The 18,241-nt window shown below is 44.8% G+C and overlaps 1 protein-coding gene across 1 annotated transcript in view; it reads right to left on the bottom strand.

The window, feature by feature from the left end:
- Nucleotides 1-18,241, bottom strand: part of LOC106610161 (vascular endothelial growth factor C) — a 47,088-nt gene that overhangs the window by 16,103 nt on the left and 12,744 nt on the right. The window contains exons 2-4 of the mRNA XM_014209332.2: nucleotides 11,522-11,735; nucleotides 11,035-11,225; nucleotides 5,795-5,934 (exon numbers count right to left, since the gene is read on the bottom strand). Coding sequence (XP_014064807.1) covers nucleotides 5,795-5,934; nucleotides 11,035-11,225; nucleotides 11,522-11,735 — 545 coding nt within the window. The remainder of the gene's footprint in view (nucleotides 1-5,794; nucleotides 5,935-11,034; nucleotides 11,226-11,521; nucleotides 11,736-18,241) is intronic.

The raw sequence follows: 18,241 nt of genomic DNA, 5'->3' as shown, positions 1-18,241 counted from the left end.
AGGATAAACGCCATCTTAGATAACGGATGGGATGCCCTTTGAGCTCCTCCTCGCTCCTCTCGCTCGGGTAACGGCTAACTGTTTGTCCCGTGGTATCCCAGAGAGATATTTTATTTTCATTACGCCTGTGAGTAACTCACAAAACCTCCATCCCATAGAAAAAGCAACCGAGCGTGAAACTCTTAGCCAACTTTTCATAATTATTACCAGTCTTTTCCCCTCACCGCGGTAGCTGCCCGAGAACAGATAAGGACAACACACTCTAATATTTGACATTTGAGGAATTACACTCTCAAGTTGAAAGCATTTCTCTTCACTCTGAAGAGTAGCTCATCTCTCTAATGGTTTATTATGTCCAGTATGTGTGAGGGCAGAGAGCGCCTTCTTTGGCGCTTCTTAGCCCTGGGCCTTGATAAGTAACGTTAGACCACCTTGTGTTAACGCTGGAAGCCTACAGGCTATATGATCACGAGATGTTGCCGTTCAGACAACAGCATTCTCCGTAGGTTTTGATACGCGTCTATTTATATGACGGCTGAACCGGCCAACATGTATTAGACTACCATTCCGTAGCATCTCCTCATCATTTTTCTACTGATATCAATCGGTGAGATCCTTACACATGTTGAGAGGCCTGGGCTTGTAATGGTCTGTGTGTCCTGGGCATTCACAACAGTTACGAGTAAAGGTCCATGGAAAAGAACCGCAGAGAAACACCAGAGAAAGATCAGAGCTCTACTACTGGACCCACGTGTCGGTTTCAGTCTTTAGCAGCTAGCTGAATCCGCAGCTCAAACTAATCAATTATTATTAGCCTTCACAGCTTAATTTGGTCCTATTTCTGAAATCCGGAATAATTCTGGGGATGGATTGGTCTAAACTAGACTCCATTAGGTCACTTTTAGATGTTGTATACAACTTTAATGCCTCTGTATCCGCAATCAGAACATAAACTGTTGCTGCTATATAACCATACCCAGAAAGGAATGGTGGAAAGAGACACCCCTTAGTGTCAAGGCAAAGAAGAAAAACACAAGGGATGCGTCTCAAACAGCACCCTATTCCCTATATAGTGCACTACTTTTGATTAGAGCCAAATGGGCCCCGGTCAAAAGTAGTGCACTATAAAGGAAAAAGGGTGCAATTTGGGATGCAAAGTTCTGCTCGCCATAGGAACACATCTGCTTTTTCTTACGCGAGGAGCTGAGCGAAGCCTGGCGATGTGTGAGAGAGAGAGCAGCTCACTCGCCGAGGGATGATGCGTTTTCCCCTTCCCTCCTGCTATTGAAAATCACTCTGACAGAGGAGCAGGCAGAAAAATACTGTTGTAAAATATCACATAATAATAAACAGGTCTGCTGACTCTCTCTGGAAGGATCATTCTGACAACTCCAGGACCAACTCAGGGTCTTAGGGGACGAACGCTGATCATTTGTCAACTTCATTCCCTCTGAAATAAGACTTTTATTCCATCATTTGATATGTGGTGATGTCACAGCCAGATAAGTCATAATATCATAGACATCCTGAACATGGACTCTCAGCCTCTAACATATTTATTTAATTTTACTTCATCCTTATTTTACCAGGTAAATTGACTGAGAACACATTCTCATTTACAGCAACGACATAAAGAGGACCAGGCATTTCAATTAGTCATGTCGGGTAAGATTCTATCCATTAATCACACATTGTTAAACGTTACTACTGAACTTAAGCATTATACCATGAATAAACTTTTCCATACCAAAAACACTCAGTCACCTACATTGTAATTCATCGTGCTTCAAACTATCCTATTGATTGGCCCCTGTGACACGGCTGGTGCAAAACAGTCTTGTAGCAGGCTCATATCCTGCCATAGATCTTTTAGCCAGGTAGTTATGACCTGGACCTCTGGTCTCCATCCCAAATTGCGTTCTATTCCCTATGGGTCCTGGTCAAAAGTAGAGCACTATAAAAGGAATAGGGTACCATTTGGAACGCAGCCCTGGATCTGACTGTAGCAGGCTGGGATCTCATCTGGGATTGATCTGCAGCTCTCTCTTGGCAATACTGTCCTCCCTGGTCGGTCACAACAACACCAGAGCTTTAGGACATGGAGAACATTAGGGCTTAGAGATCAATGGTGTTCCAATTGCCATTGTATTGCTAGAGGAGAGTTTTTCACCTTGGGAATGAGTCATTTCTCGGCATGCCGGCGCATTTCAAGAATGGGCGAAAGGCTAATCCTTCAGTCTGTGGGGTTGACACAAGGGCAATAAACATTTACACTAGTCGCACTGCAACAGCGCAATGCCGAGCAGAAATAGAGAGCAAGATCCTTTGTTAGTATACTAAGCGCTCGTACGAGATTTACAGAGACTTACAAGTGATCTAAACATTCTGTCACATTAGAGACTATGAATTGACAGTACATGACATGACAAGGCCAGTGAACACGTCGGTTGGTGTAGAGTTTCTTATTTCGGTTTGAAATGAGCCATTCAATTTTGGGGCGAGGAGTTTTTCCTGAACACGTGAACTGAAACAGGTCAAACTCTGGGCCCTTGTTGATTATACCTAGGCTCCAGAGTTATACATAGGGCCCAAGTTTTTAGCTATGAGCTCATTGTCTATAGTATATTCTAAGTGTTTATGGAGTGTTGCTCTTAAGCCTGTTAGCTTGAGTTGTGCAGCCCTGGTCTTGCTCTCCTCTCCCTGGGGTGTTGACAGGCCGCCCCCACCCTGCTGCTCCTTATATCACCACTGTTACTGCTACTGTTAGTGCTACTGCTACTGTTAGTGTTACTGCTACTACTACTGCTACTACTACTGCTACTGCTTCTACTACTACTACTGCTACTGCTATTACTACTGATACTACTAGTACTACTGCTACTACTAGTGCTACTGTTAGGGCTACTGCTACTGTTAGTGTTACTGCTACTACTAGTACTACTGCTACTACTACTGCTACTGCTTCTACAACTACTATTGCTACTGCTATTAATACTGATACTACTAGTACTACTACTACTGCTACTGCTAGGGCTACTGCTACTGATACTACTAGTACTACTGCTACTACTACTGCTACTACCACTGCTACTGCTACTACTACTACTGCTGCTAGTACTACTGATACTACTAGTACTACTGCTACTGCTAGGGCTACTGCTACTAATACTGCTACTGCTTCTACTACTGCTACTGCTAGGGCTACTGCTACTGTTAGTGTTACTGCTACTACTAGTACTACTGCTACTACTACTGCTACTGCTTCTACTACTACTATTGCTACTACTATTACTACTGATACTACTAGTACTACTACTACTGCTACTGCTAGGGCTACTGCTACTGATACTACTACTACTACTGCTACTACTACTGCTACTACTACTGCTACTGCTACTACTACTGCTACTGCTATTACTACTGATACTACTGGTACTACTGCTACTACTACTGCTACTGCTATTACTACTGCTACTGCTGCTGCTACTACTACTGCTACTGCTATTACTACTGATGCTACTAGTGCTACTGCTACTGCTAGTGCTTCTGCTACTACTAATGCTACTACTAGAACTGCTGCTACTTCTACTGCTACTGCTTCTACTACTGCTACTGATACTACTAATGCTACTGCTACTGTTACAACTACTGCTACTGCTATTACTACTGATACTACTAGTACTACTGCTACTGTTACTGCTACAGCTTCTACTACTGCTACTGCTACTGCTACTACTAGTGCTACTACTACTGCTACTGCTACTACTGCTGCTACTGCTACTAGTTACTACTACTACTACTACTGCTATTGCTACTACTTGGTGGAAAACCTCTAGATGTACCCTACTGTAGAAGAAGGACTGCTCTAAGTCTGGTGGAGGCTCTGGAAACAATATTGTCCCCCGACTTGTTCTGATTAAGCTAAACAGTTAACACCCCAGCTATCTCTCCTACCGCTCCCAGAAAACGACTGTATGTAAACGCGGCTTAATGTACAGTACATGTGGGAGCGTGAGACTGGGGGCCGGGCTAGGTGTTCGGGTCCGGGGACCAAGTCTACACTCCTCTGCTCCTCTGACGTAAACACAGCAGACAGACAAAACGAGGAGCTGTCTGTAGATACGTCTCCCATGTAACCTCTTGCTCACGATATACTGCAGTTTTCATAAGGTAAGGCAGGTGAAGTTATGCTTCTGGACGTTTACTGCAGAAGTAGCAACATCTCATCTTTACATCACCCAAGTGGGTGCTGCACAGGTGTGTGTATGATGGAGGAAATGACACTAACTCTTATTATGTAAAAGTGATTTCAGGTCTGGTGACAGAAACGCCATCCATTTATCTGTCCTCACTCCACGTAGTGTCTATGGACTCAGTCCATAATGCTCCACAGTGCACTGCCCTGCCTAGATGGAAAGTTAATCAAGGTTCACTGCTGGGATTTCCTGTAGTAGCACCTCTTATATCAACACACTGACAGGAAGCCTTCACAGCACAGGAACAATAGGTGTCTACACTAAATTGGCCAATATGAACCTCTATATCCGTTCAAGGGAAAATACTGTTGCTGTACAGCATAAGGCAACATCCCACTGTGTCCAAAACACACACAACCTTTTCGCCACATATACTCCCAATAAAGAGAACCAGAATCCAGGAACTGACTGGAAAAACTGAGCGAGTTTGTTGGAACTGGGGACTTTTGGTTAGCATGCTGACAGCGGAGACGCTATCCTAAGTTTCTTGGTGCGAGAACGAGCTCTTTGCAGGCTTAAATACATCCGCAACATCTTGCAAACTGTTGAAGTGTATTTCCTGTCCTGTGGTGGACAATGCTTCCTTCTCACTTTCTGGGCATTTGGAAAAGTCCCTGTGACAGATATCTGTTAGAATACTTTTAGCAGTTAATTCAACGGATCCAATGTATTGGATCTGAAAACACAATGGATAGACTGTATTAAGAATCCAGAAAAAGGCACTAGAAGAGGCCTATATAATGCAGAGAAGATACTTTACAGAACTACTAATACTATTACTACTACCCCTAACTCCTACAGGGGTAGGAGCAGATCAACATAGCTAACTATTACTACTACCCCTAACTCCTACAGGGGTAGGAGCAGATCAACATAGTTAACTATTACTACTACCCCTAACTCATACAGGGGTAGGAGCAGATCAACATAGCTAACTATTACTACTACCCCTAACTCCTACAGGGGTAGGAGCAGATCAACATAGCTAACTATTACTACTACCCCTAACTCCTACAGGGGTAGGAGCAGATCAGCATAGTTAACTATTACTACTACCCCTAACTCCTACAGGGGTAGGAGCAGATCAGCATAGCTAACTATTACTACTACCCCTAACTCCTACAGGGGTAGGAGCAGATCAACATAGTTAACTATTACTACTACCCCTAACTCCTACAGGGGTAGGAGCAGATCAACATAGCTACCTATTACTACTACCCAAGCAGATCAACATAGCTAACTATTACCCCTAACTCCTACAGGGGTAGGAGCAGATCAACATAGCTAACTATTACTACTACCCCTAACTCCTACAGGGGTAGGAGCAGATCAACATAGCTAACTATTACTACTACCCCTAACTCCTACAGGGGTAGGAGCAGATCAACATAGCTAACTATTACTACTACCCCTAACTCCTACAGGGGTAGGAGCAGATCAACATAGCTAACTATTACTACTACCCCTAACTCCTACAGGGGTAGGAGCAGATCAGCATAGCTAAGTTAGAGGACTGGATTAAGAAAAGGAACACTTACTCTGGTAGAGATCGTCGTATGATGGAGTGTACTTGTCTGTAGGCGTCCAGTTTGGACAGACAATTGCAAACGGTGTGGTTGGCAAAGCTGATAGTCACTAGGTTGTTATTTGTACTGCTGGAAACTGTGATTTCAAACAGCTAGGAGAAACAGAGAGAGAAAATGAGTCAAGTAACACATAGTAGGACTTTCAGACAGTTTTCTTTAGTCAACATAATGGTGAAACCTACAATGAATAGTGGTTTTCAGACAGTTTTGAGAGAAGAAAAAAAACTATTATCAAGCAACTGACAGAAATAATAGTACTTTGTAGGACCTGTATTTGTCTGGTTGATGTCACGGCGCAACCAAACTTGATGATCAACCTTTTGCCACAGTTTCTTTGCAGCATTCTAGTCAGGACCATTTGAGGGTTGAAGATTAAATCTAAAAACAACCAGATAAGTGGGGCTAAGAATGGGCCATGTTGTGCAACTCTAAATTCGCAGAGCCCTGACACACAACCACACTGTGAATAAACTCTCTAACCACAACTACAGACAACATTGAAGTGGACGGGATAGCAGCCATGAAAGAGGAAATGAGGCAAGGGAGCTTGTTTTTATTAGTGTCGGCAGGAGCTTTCTGTATCACGCCTTGATCAATTAAACACTATTCATTGAGGTTACTCTGTTCTAGGGCCGCATAGGGAGGAATGGAGTAGACTCAAGCAGTGATTGAGAGTGAGTCTGTGAATGGCCATTGGCCCCCAAAGCACGAATAGCAAACAAAAGTCTCTGTGACTTGAATCCAGACTTTTCTTCCCTTCAATGAAACAGGTCAGTCAACATTCACTCAAAAAATAAATAACAGAACACTCAATGAGGACTATAGTCCTTTAGGATGATTAAAACTGACCTAAGCAATCACCCCAATCCTCCTCCTGGCAGACATGTTACCAAGGTAGCCCAGTCTGATTAGTCTCAGCACCTTGGCATGGGCTTTGGCAGAGGCCATTCCAGCTTCCTTTTAAGAAACCGGTAAAACCTGACAAATGCCGCTGCAATAAATACTGCAACCCTTATCCCAATACATTGATGAGATTGGGAATGGTTTATAAGTGAGGGGAATACCCGGGAATACCAAAAATACTGTAATAATGGGATGATCTGACCCCCATGCCCTAACGTCGCCTCAGAACATCCTCCCCGGTGACAGGGAGGGGTGCTTCCCTACCTTCCCCTACCCGCCCCTCCTTCCCATCCACACCCGGCTCCTTACAGCCATGCTTACGCACTTACACTGCATCACACATCCCCCCACCGCTCTAAAGACAACACACTAACCCCTCGTTAGGCTGGCAACGTACATGAGAGAGATTTCTTAAGGCGTCTTGATGTACTGTATCTGACAATGGACTCTACTCGCATCTGGGGAAAGGAAGTGAGCACTACCAAAGATCTGTCTTAAAGAACACTCCCACTGTACCTACAGAATAGTTAATTGAGGGTAGAGGAAAGAAATGCTTAAAAGATCCGTAAAATCAACTAGCGATGCTCAAATAAAATAAAACAAAATGTTATTGGTCACATACACATGGTCAGCAGATGTTAATGCGAGTGTAGCAAAATGCTTGTGCTTCTAGTACCAACCGTGCAGTAAAATCTAACAAATAATCTAACACATTTTACAATGACTAACTTATACACACAAATGTAAAGGGATGAATAAGAATATGTACAGTACATATAAATATATGGATGAGCGATGGCCGTGCGGCATAGGCAAGATGCAGTAGATAGTATAGAATACAGTATATACATATGAGATGAGTAATGTAGGATATGTAGACATTATTAAAGTGGCGTTATTTAAAGTGACTAGTGATACCTTTATTAAATCAATTTATTAAATGTATTAAAGTGGCCAGAGATTTGAGTCTGTATGTTGGCAGCAGCCTCTCTATGTTAGTGATGGCTGTTTAACAGTCTGATGGCCTTGAGATAGAAGCTGTTTTTCAGTCTCTCGGTCCCAGCTTTGATGCATCTGTACTGACCTCGCCTTCTGGATGATAGCGGGGTGAACAGGCAGTGGCTCGGGTGGTTGTTGTCCTTAATGATCTTTTTGGCCTTCCTGTGACATCGGGTGCTGTAGGTGTCCTGGAGGGCAGGTAGTTTGCCCCTGGTGATGCGTTGTGCAGACCGCACCACTCTCTGGAGAGCTCTGCGGTTGTAGGCGGAGCAGTTGCCATACCAGGAGGTGATACAGCCCGACAGGATGCTCTCGATTGTGTATCTGTAAAAGTTTGTGAGTGTTTTCGGTGACAAGCAAAAATGTTTCAACCTCCTGAGGTTGAAGAGGTGCTGTTGCGCCTTCTTCACCACGCTGTCTGTGTGGGTGGACCAATTCAGTTTGTCTGTGATGTGTACGCCGAGGAACTTGAAACTTTCCACCTTCTCCACTACTGTCCTGTCGATGTAGATGGGGGGGTGCTCCCTTTGCTGTTTCCTGAAGTCCACGATCATCTCCTTTGTTTTGTTGACGTTGAGTGAGAGATTATTTTCCTGACACCACAATCTGAGGGCCCTCACCTCCTTCCTGTAGGCCGTCTCGCCGTTGTTGGTAATCAAGCCTACCACTGTAGTGTCATTTGCAAACTTGATGATTGAGTTGGAGGCGTGCATGGCCACACAGTCATGGGTGAACAGGGAGTACAGGAGAGGGCTGAGAATGCACCATTGTGGGGCCCCAGTGTTGAGGTTCAGCGGGCTGGAGATGTTGTTTCCTACCCTCACCACCTGGGGGTGGCCCGTCAGAAAGTCCAGGACCCAGTTGCACAGGGCGGGGTCGAGACCTAGGGTCTCGAGCTTATTGACGAGTTTGGAGGGTACTATGGTGTTAAATGCTGAGCTGTAGTCAATGAACAGCATTCTTACATAGGTATTCCTCTTGTCCAGATGGGATAGGGCAGTGTGCAGTGTGATGGCGATTGCGTCGTCTGTGGACCTATTGGGGCGGTAAGCAAATTGGAGTGGATCTAGGGTATCAGGTAGGGTGGAGGTGATATAATCCTTGACTAGTCTCTCAAAGCACTTCATGATGACAGAAGTGAGTGCTACAAGGCGATAGTCATTTAGTTCAGTTACCTTAGCTTTCTTGTGAACAGGAACAATGGTGGCCATCTTGAAGCATGTGGGCACAGCAGACTGGGATAGGGATTGATTGAATATGTCTGTAAACACACCAGCCAGCTGGTCTGCGTATGCTCTGACAACGCGACTAGGGATGCCGTCTGGGCCGGCAGCTTTGCGTTAGTTAACACATTTAAATGTTTTACTCATGTTGGTCACAGTGAAGGAGAGTCCACAGGCTTTGGTAGCGGTCCGTGTCAGTGGCACTGTATTGTCCTCAAAGCTAGGAAAGAAGTTGTTTAATTTGTCTGGGAGCAAGACGTCGATGTCTGCGACGAGGCTGGTTTTCTTTTGTAGTCTGTGATTGACTGTAGACTCGGCCGCATACGTCTCGTGTCTGAGCCGTTGAATTGCGACTCTACTTTGTCTCTATACTGACGCTTTGCTTGTTTGATTGCAGAGGGAATAGCTACACTGTTTGTATTCGGTCATGTTTCCAGTCGCCTTGCCATGACTAAATGCGGTGGTTTGCCCTTTCAGTTTTGCGCGAATCCTCACATCAATCCACGGTTTCTGGTTAGGGAAGGTTTTAATAGTCACAGTGGGTACAAAATCACCATTGCATTTGCTAATAAACTCGCTCACTGAGTCAGAGTATACATACATTTTATTGTCTGAGGCTACCTGGAACATATCCCAGTCCACGTGATCGAAGCAATCCTGAAGCGTGGAATCCGATATGTCAGGCGAGCGTTGGATAGACCTGAGCATGGGCGTTTCCTGTTTTAGTTTCTGTCTATAAGCTGGAATCAACTAAATGGAGTCATGGTCAGAATTGCCAAAGGGAGGGTGGGGGAGGGCTGCTACCAGCCCGTCGAGACTGCTACCAGCCTGTGTCGCACATTTGATATGCTGATAGAATTTAAGAAGCCTTGTTCTCAGATTAGCTTTGTTAAAATCCCCAGCTACAATAAATGCAGCCTCAGGATGTATGGTTTCCAGTTTACATAGAGTCCAGTGAAGTTCTATCAGAAATGTACAGACGAGTCCTAATCTAACATCTATGCTCCCCCAGTGTCTCCTTGAATGTTGACGCATGCTTATTCTCTGACGCAAACACATTTTACTGTACCACACAGACCCCCCCCCCCCCACAGCATATCACATCTCAGAGCCCTATGAGTGTAGTTCAGTGGTCATGAAAAACATTGCACAACTATTAGGTCTTTTTTCTGATCCCCTAAAATAGAGAATCTAATTTCTTGATGGTCCAAAAAAATGTGTTAGGGCAGTAAAGATTATAGGAAAACCCCCTTAGGTTCCCAGGGGTGACCAGGATTAAGTCAAGTAGGTCATTGAGTTACACTTACAGAGGCTGTGGTAGGTCCGCATCGAAACATTAGCAGTCTAACAACAGTTGCCATGCTAAGGCCTTGACCAGGAGGACTCAGACTCAAACCCCTGACTGTGAGCGTGTCATGCTTTAAATCACACAGACTCCGAATAGCCCGGCTGGGGTCAGCCCACCCAAAATAAGTGGACAATTATAAGAGGCCTAGCCGCTAATAACTCCAACACACACACAACCTCGCAGAAGACCCCCTGCCTGCCGTTTACCCCCTGAATCAAGGTTGGACACTGAGAATGAACCCCTCACTCCCCTCAGTCTAGTAGAGAAAAACTAAGCGCAGGCTTTAAAGAAGCTATACGCACATCAGAGTGCCTCCAATACGTCATTTGGATTTCCACAGATCCCACTCTGTAAAAACAATGCGTTGTTTTGGCATTTTCATGCAAATCAACTAAACCGTTTCTAAATCATATGAAGCAAGGCTTTAACCCAACTCCGGTCCTCAGGGGCCTGTGTGCCTAACCGTTTTCAGGTCTTGCCATTCAACTAGTAAAATGATGATCTGTGAGTGATCTGTGGTCAATCAAGATACTGCGGCCTGTGAGGACTGAAGTTGAGTACCGCCGCTGTTTAAGAACCCCACTCCAACGCACACTCGCGCGCGCGCACACACACACACACACACACACACACACACACACACACACACACACACACACACACACACACACACACACACCCACCCCCCCTTGCGGTCCCCCAGGTTGTGTGTAACTCACCGTCTTGCTGATGTAGGAGGTGCTGATGTTCATACACTGATGCGCCTCGCTGTTGCAGCAGCCCCCACATCTGTAGACAGACACGCAGGGTGGTTTATAGAAGGTGTTTGTAGCCGCCCCAAACTCTTTCCCCACATCTAAACAAACTTCTCGTGGCATGCACTGGGTCTTTTTCCACTCTGACACAATACCTGTTGGATGCACGTTGAGAGAATCAGACAGGAAGACCAGAGCATTAAAATGACATCATCATTCGACAAACCATGTATTGTATTGCACTTCCTGTATTGACGTCAGTCAAGATAAGTGGCCAATCAAATGTATTTTCTTTTTTAGGTGATATAAATTAGTTTGCAAAAATAAGCACTGATCTAATTGTTTGTTATAGTCAAATGTTACTAGGCTACAAGGTCAGTTGGTCAACAACAAACACATCTAGACAGGCCAACAGCGACAGAAAAAGCATCTCCTGAAAACAGACACCTACTTTTCAGTGTGTCAGGGTTCAAGGAAGCGAACGCCGGCAGTTCGTCGCTCGACCGCGTTTCCGTGGCTGTGTGTTCCCCTCTCCGGGTGAAGCGTGCGCCCCGCTTTGACCGGCAACTGAGCACCCTGTAGTAGTTAGGGTACACTATCCTCATCAGTTCGTCAACACTGGCCACGGAGCGCAGCTGCTGCTCAAGGTCTGGCTCCGACAGCTCCTGGATGGAAAGAACAGAGAGACCATATAATGACTGATGGACTGGTACCGTTATCACACAATAAGAACTGGGGAGAAGACATGAAGGTATTTGGTTTGAGGAGACCTCCTACAATAGTGTGGTGAATGATACAAACAGGGTTCACGAGGAACTGTGTAACAAGAGTCAACTCAGCCGGAGACGATACCATGATCTGATGAATTAACTTAGATCTTATTGCTATTTGTTAGGAGGAGGAAGAGTGTTTAGAAAGGAATCTCATGGTGATGGTTTTGGCTCACGGACATATACATGTCACATATCAGGTGATATGCATTTTACATAGTCTTATCCAGAGTGACTTACAGAAGCAATTAGGGTTAAGTACCTTGCTCAATGGCACATCGCCAGATGTTTCACCTAATCGGCTTGGGAATTTGAACCAACGAAGTTTCAGTTACTGGTCCAACGCTTTTAACTGCTAGGCTATCTGCCGCACCTTACGTAAGCTCTTTGAGCAATCAGTCACTCATTCATTCACGGACTGCAAACCAGCCCTTAGTAGGCTTCTATACTTGTTGATCTGCCATGAATCAGTTCAACCTACTAACTATGTTAGTTTTACTATTCATTCCAAAATATAATTCTCATTCAATGCTGAGAATCCCTTTGTATTGCACCACCTTTAGCAGTTGTATCAACCACAGACCAGTATTGAAATGAAATAATATATATAATTGTAAGTAGAAATAAGTGCGGAGTGAAAGATAAAAAGCCTTTATTGTATGGGCTAAGACATTATTAAAATACACCAACACGCCTTCAGGGTGTCTACACAGTGGAGAGGCAGACCAATGTTGTCTGAACGGGTAGGGAGACGTGAATAATACAGAATGCTTGGTGTGAGGGTAGCTACTCTAGCTAATGACCTGTTCTCCTTCAACAGTACAACCAACCCCTGGAAGACATCTGTATCAGAATCGTCTAGTACACTTTCAGCACCCGGTCGTCCCTCACCGACCAAACAATTGACAGGCTGCTTCCCTCCCTACACACCGCCACTCCTTGGGGGATACGAGTTTGCAAAGTGTGAAAACATGAGCACTGTCTAACAGAGTGTACAGGAGTCGCCGATGAAAAGTGATACTGCTGTCTGGAACATTCCAGGAAACATGCCCAGTTACCCTCATGAGTCATGACTGATCACCCCCGACGATAACCAAAAAAGAGAGAGAAAGAAAGAGAAAACCTCCCTCCCTCACATTTGTCTCCCTTCAAGGTGTCAAAAAGCGAAAGTAAGAAAACAAGGTGTCAAAAAGCGAAAGTAAGAAAAAAAGGGCCAATAAATGTTTTTTTACTTTTTTCGGACAGACTCTATCTGGGTAATTCATAATAGTTTATTATCCAAGACCTGGCTGGGATTATTAAATAGACATGACATCTTATTCTGTGCTGACCACCATGTTTACAGGTGGTACAGGTACAGGATATGTAAGTTCCTTGACTCTAATTTACAGAGAACACATCTCTTAACTTCTTGTCTTGGAGAACATGATCAATTATAAATACATGTCTCATATGTTTGCCTTAAAGTTTGTGGTATGTTTAGTGTTTTAAAACATGTTGACAGGATTGGCAAATTCAACAAAGACATGAACCATTATGTTTTCCCTAGTTGAGTCGTTCCCAGAGAAGGTTACTTAATAATATCTTGATTTGTCTAGTTCATCTTGTCTTCAAAGATGAGCCATGAGCTGTTTGCAAACATTTCACCCAAACGATAATAAAGAGGATTGAACTGAAAGGGGACGTGCTTTGCAGTTTGCATGAAAATGGACAGATTGTAAACATACTGAGTGCATTATTCAGTTCAGGGAATGCTTGTTGGACTCTGATACTCTCCAAGGACACAGGTTCAAGCCTTTGCTTTGACATCAGATGTCATGACTTAATAAACAACGCAGAGCAAATAACAGGAATAGCAGTTCCATCTTTTGCTCCTGTATCGCCAATAGTTAATTGACAATACGACCTCGGCTCCACTCTGGTTGACATAATCCAGAAACAAAGAGAGAAAGATTTGGACCTTTCTGTCAGGTTACAGAGGAACCGTAGGGTAGTTTATATATTGGAATCTACAGTGTACTATATCTGACTTGATACAGGTGTCTTATTTTCTTTAAGCTCGTAACCATGTGTGTGAGGTGTATCATTTTGTTTCAAAGTAGATTTGTTTCAAGAAACACTCTGTGTGACCCTGATTTAGACCCACTGCAATAAAAAGCTTCAAATGAATCAGGTCCACCACAAAACACACCACTTTCATTTGCTCCGTGCAGTTTAGAACTCTGCCAAGCAATCCCACTGATGACACTTACATTGACTACTTTTGACTAGGGTTCATGCGGTGAAAGTTTGAAGTCACAGGATATGAATGACCGCGCGGACAGACGTACAGTCCGGATAAAAGAATGTTCTAAATGTAACACATAAAACCTCAGCCAAAGTTCATTTTTTTGTCAGTCCTGGTCTTCATCCAAAATGGCACAGTATACCCTTCATAGTGCACAAAAGTAGTGCACTATATAGGGAATAGGGTGCCATTTTGGACGAATCTCTGCTGTTAGTGGAATGCACTGCCACAGGCACAGGAAGGTGAATGTATGACTGAGTGATGGTAATGGAACATTATTGCCACACTACAAATAGGCACAGGAAATCTGCCTGACCACTATGACAATAATAAAATGCCAGTGTGGTTTAATCATCAGCATGTGTGGTTCTAATTACCAAGCAAACATGCTCACCCTTGCCTAAAAACAGCATTGTAAATTGAGCTGACTTTCAATTGTTCACTTGACACCATTAGGAGGGAGTGGCTAGGGCCAGGAGTTTTCCCTGACCATGTGATCTGACCAGGAAAAACTCCAGTCCCTGGTTGTATAAATTAAAACCAGGGCTGTGAGATTCCACTTGTCAGGGAAAACGGACAATAAACAATGTCAAGATGGAATCATATGCGTGGGAGTTACTACCTGTAATGAACAGTAAAAACCTGTGGGCAAAGTGATGGCCTCAGTACTGAGTTACTGGAAGGCTGCTACATCCTATACCGTACAGTATGACTCTAGGTATTTCCTATGATGACAGGTATAAACCACAGCCTGAGCCTGGGCTCGACGGTGAAGCAGCAGTGTCCGTGCTTCCTCTGACTAAGCAGAGCAGGGCAGGTTTACGGCTACCGGGCAAGCCCCCGTCCTCCCTACCTCCCCCCCCCCCTCGTCCTCTGGTTCACCGGCATCCCGGATGCTCTAGGATCCAACAGCCCAAAACGATCTTCCCAATCTGAGCCTGGAATTCCTCTCTTCCGTTGTCCTGCAGGGCCAGGGATTTAATCCATGTTGCCAGGATTCAACTAGAATCTACCTCTTTAAATATATTACCATGAATGTATTGCCACGGGGCGTATATGATAGTGTATGGTCCATTTGTATCTGTTTTACACTGCCTAAAGACGCAGCCTGATGTCATGTTCTGCATTAGAGTGACATTTAGTGAGCAAACCGCCTGACAAGATTTTTCCATTCCCAAAAGTGATGTCATAATCAATAAAAACAGTCAAAATACTGCCAAAGTCAGACAGTGACTCATCGATATTGCATAAATAGTGAATTAAAGATTTCCTAATATGTCCAAACCGCATAATCTAATGATATGAGTCACATTGAAAACAAAATAACCGATTGAAAATGGTTCCCTTAAGAACAAACAAGCATCCTGGTTTGGAAAAACGCTGTAACAGTGGCCAATAGGTAATAGGTCTGATAGTTACTCAACAAATGATGTACTTGATGTCAACGGAATGACAGGAAAAACCTCAAACTATTTCTGTCCTTAACTTGTGATAGTAACATACTCTGTTTACGTCATCCAACAATTCAAAACGGAATAAGTCTTCCACTTCCCAAATCTGCTTCAATTGATTTGAAACCAAACCCAGAATTATATTCGCTGTTGTACATCAGAACAGAACTCACTAAACAGATCCTTTGAAACCAAGGCATATCCTCTTTGGGTCAAGTCAGATCCAACATTCAGTCATCTGAAGTTTGATCTGACGACATGATGTTATAGCCCCAGATGTGAAACCACTAAACAGATCCATGACGAACAGTAATATCTCTGATGTCTGCATATCATCCATGGTCTGTACATGAGGAGGAACCATAACTGCAAAATGGGGATAAGAGTTTATGGAATGGCATGTAGCCAAAGGCAAGGTGGAACAGAAGGCTGCTAAAGCAGGATTTTCTCCATAGCCTGATCCCACTACTAGCTACATGCACAAACACAGGAATTACACGTGTAGCATCTGTTGCAGCCATTACTTTCATCCATATTTATTAGACCCTCAGGACCAGGCTTAGAGACAGCGAACAGGAAGCAATGGAACAAGAACAGGCCTAGCTAGTGTAGGACAGGACAGGCTTAGAGACAGCGAACAGGAAGCAATGGAACAAGAACAGGCCTAGCTAGTGTAGGACAGGACAGGCTTAGAGAACACTGTACTGGGGAAACAGACCTTGCCAGAAGCATATTCATATATCTACATTTATACAACTTCGGACGCAGCTACAGTAAGACAGGACAGGTTCAGAGAGTACTGCACTGGGGGAGCTGACGTAGCTACAGTAAGACAGGACAGGTTCAGAGAGTACTGCACTGGGGGAGCGGACCTAGCTAGAGTAAGACAGGACAGGCTTAGAGAGTACTGCACTGGGGGAGCTGACGCAGCTACAGTAAGACAGGACAGGTTCAGAGAGTACTGCACTGGGGGAGCTGACGCAGCTACAGTAAGACAGGACAGGTTCAGAGAGTACTGCACTGGGGGAGCTGACGCAGCTACAGTAAGACAGGACAGGTTCAGAGAGTACTGCACTGGGGGAGCTGACGTAGCTACAGTTAGACAGGACAGGTTCAGAGAGTACTGCACTGGGGGAGCTGACGTAGCTACAGTAAGACAGGACAGGTTCAGAGAGTACTGCACTGGGGGAGCGGACCTAGCTAGAGTAAGACAGGACAGGCTTAGAGAACACTGTACTGGGGAAACAGACCTTGCCAGAACCATATTCATATATCTACATTTATACAACTTCGGATGCAGCTACAGTAAGACAGGACAGGTTCAGAGAGTACTGCACTGGGGGAGCTGACGCAGCTACAGTAAGACAGGACAGGTTCAGAGAGTACTGCACTGGGGGAGCTGACGTAGCTACAGTAAGACAGGACAGGTTCAGAGAGTACTGCACTGGGGGAGCTGACGCAGCTACAGTAAGACAGGACAGGTTCAGAGAGTACTGCACTGGGGGAGCTGACGTAGCTACAGTAAGACAGGACAGGTTCAGAGAGTACTGCACTGGGGGAGCTGACTTAGCTACAGTAAGACAGGACAGGTTCAGAGAGTACTGCACTGGGGGAGCTGAAGCAGCTACAGTAAGACAGGACAGGTTCAGAGAGTACTGCACTGGGGGAGCTGACTTTACTACAGTAAGACAGGACAGGTTTGGAGAGCACTGCATTGGGGAGCTGACTTAGCTAGAGTAAGACAGGACAGGTTCAGAGAGCACTGCACTGGGGAGCTGACCTAGCTACAGTAAGACAGGACAGGTTCAGAGAGTACTGCACTGGGGGAGCTAACCTAGCTACAGTAAGACAGGACAAACACCAGACTCCATTGACCTAGCTACAGTAAGACAGGACAAACACCCGACTCCACTGACCTAGCTACAGTAAGACAGGACAAACACCAGACTCCACTGACCTAGCTACAGTAAGACAGGACAAACACCAGACTCCACTGACTTAGCTACAGTAAGACAGGACAAACACCAGACTCCACTGACCTAGTTACAGTAAGACAGGACAAACACCAGACTCCACTGACCTAGCTACACAGCACAAACTCCAGCTCTGGATGGCTGAGCAGACTCCCACCACAATATAGCTAGAAGGAGTTGTAAGGGAAGAGAGGGCACATGGACCACCGTGCCTCCATCCATCTGGTGTGCATGGTAAGCCAATATCAGGGATATCTGTCCTATTCTACTGATATGGACCCAAAATGAACTGAGATACAAATCATCATGTAGGAACCGCTCAGCAGACCAGAACCCAGACAGACAGCAGGTTTCATTTGAATAATCCTATTCATCACTAATCATTTCCTGGGCTGCGTCTCAAATGGCACCTACTCCATTTTTAGTGCACTACTTTTGACCAGAGCCTTATGGGCACCTTATCATCACTATATAGGTGACAGGGTGCCATTTGGGACACAGCCCTGGTGTGATTGAGATGTTTCCCGGTAGGTAGGAAGACTCCAAAAATTCCTCTTGTACATCACGCTACAGCTCATCCTAAGGCCAGCATCATTCCACCCTCCTTCTTCCACACTCCCCCACTTGCCTTCTTCCTTGGGGGAATGGCTTTTCCCTTCTTAGCGCTAGAGCTGCTATAGCCATTAGATG

This window comes from Salmo salar, chromosome ssa08, assembly GCF_905237065.1.
Source record: "Salmo salar chromosome ssa08, Ssal_v3.1, whole genome shotgun sequence".
Classification (NCBI taxonomy): Eukaryota; Metazoa; Chordata; class Actinopteri; order Salmoniformes; family Salmonidae; genus Salmo; species Salmo salar.
Note: the sequence above shows the minus strand (reverse complement) of the source record. Positions and strands in the feature narration are given on the sequence as shown.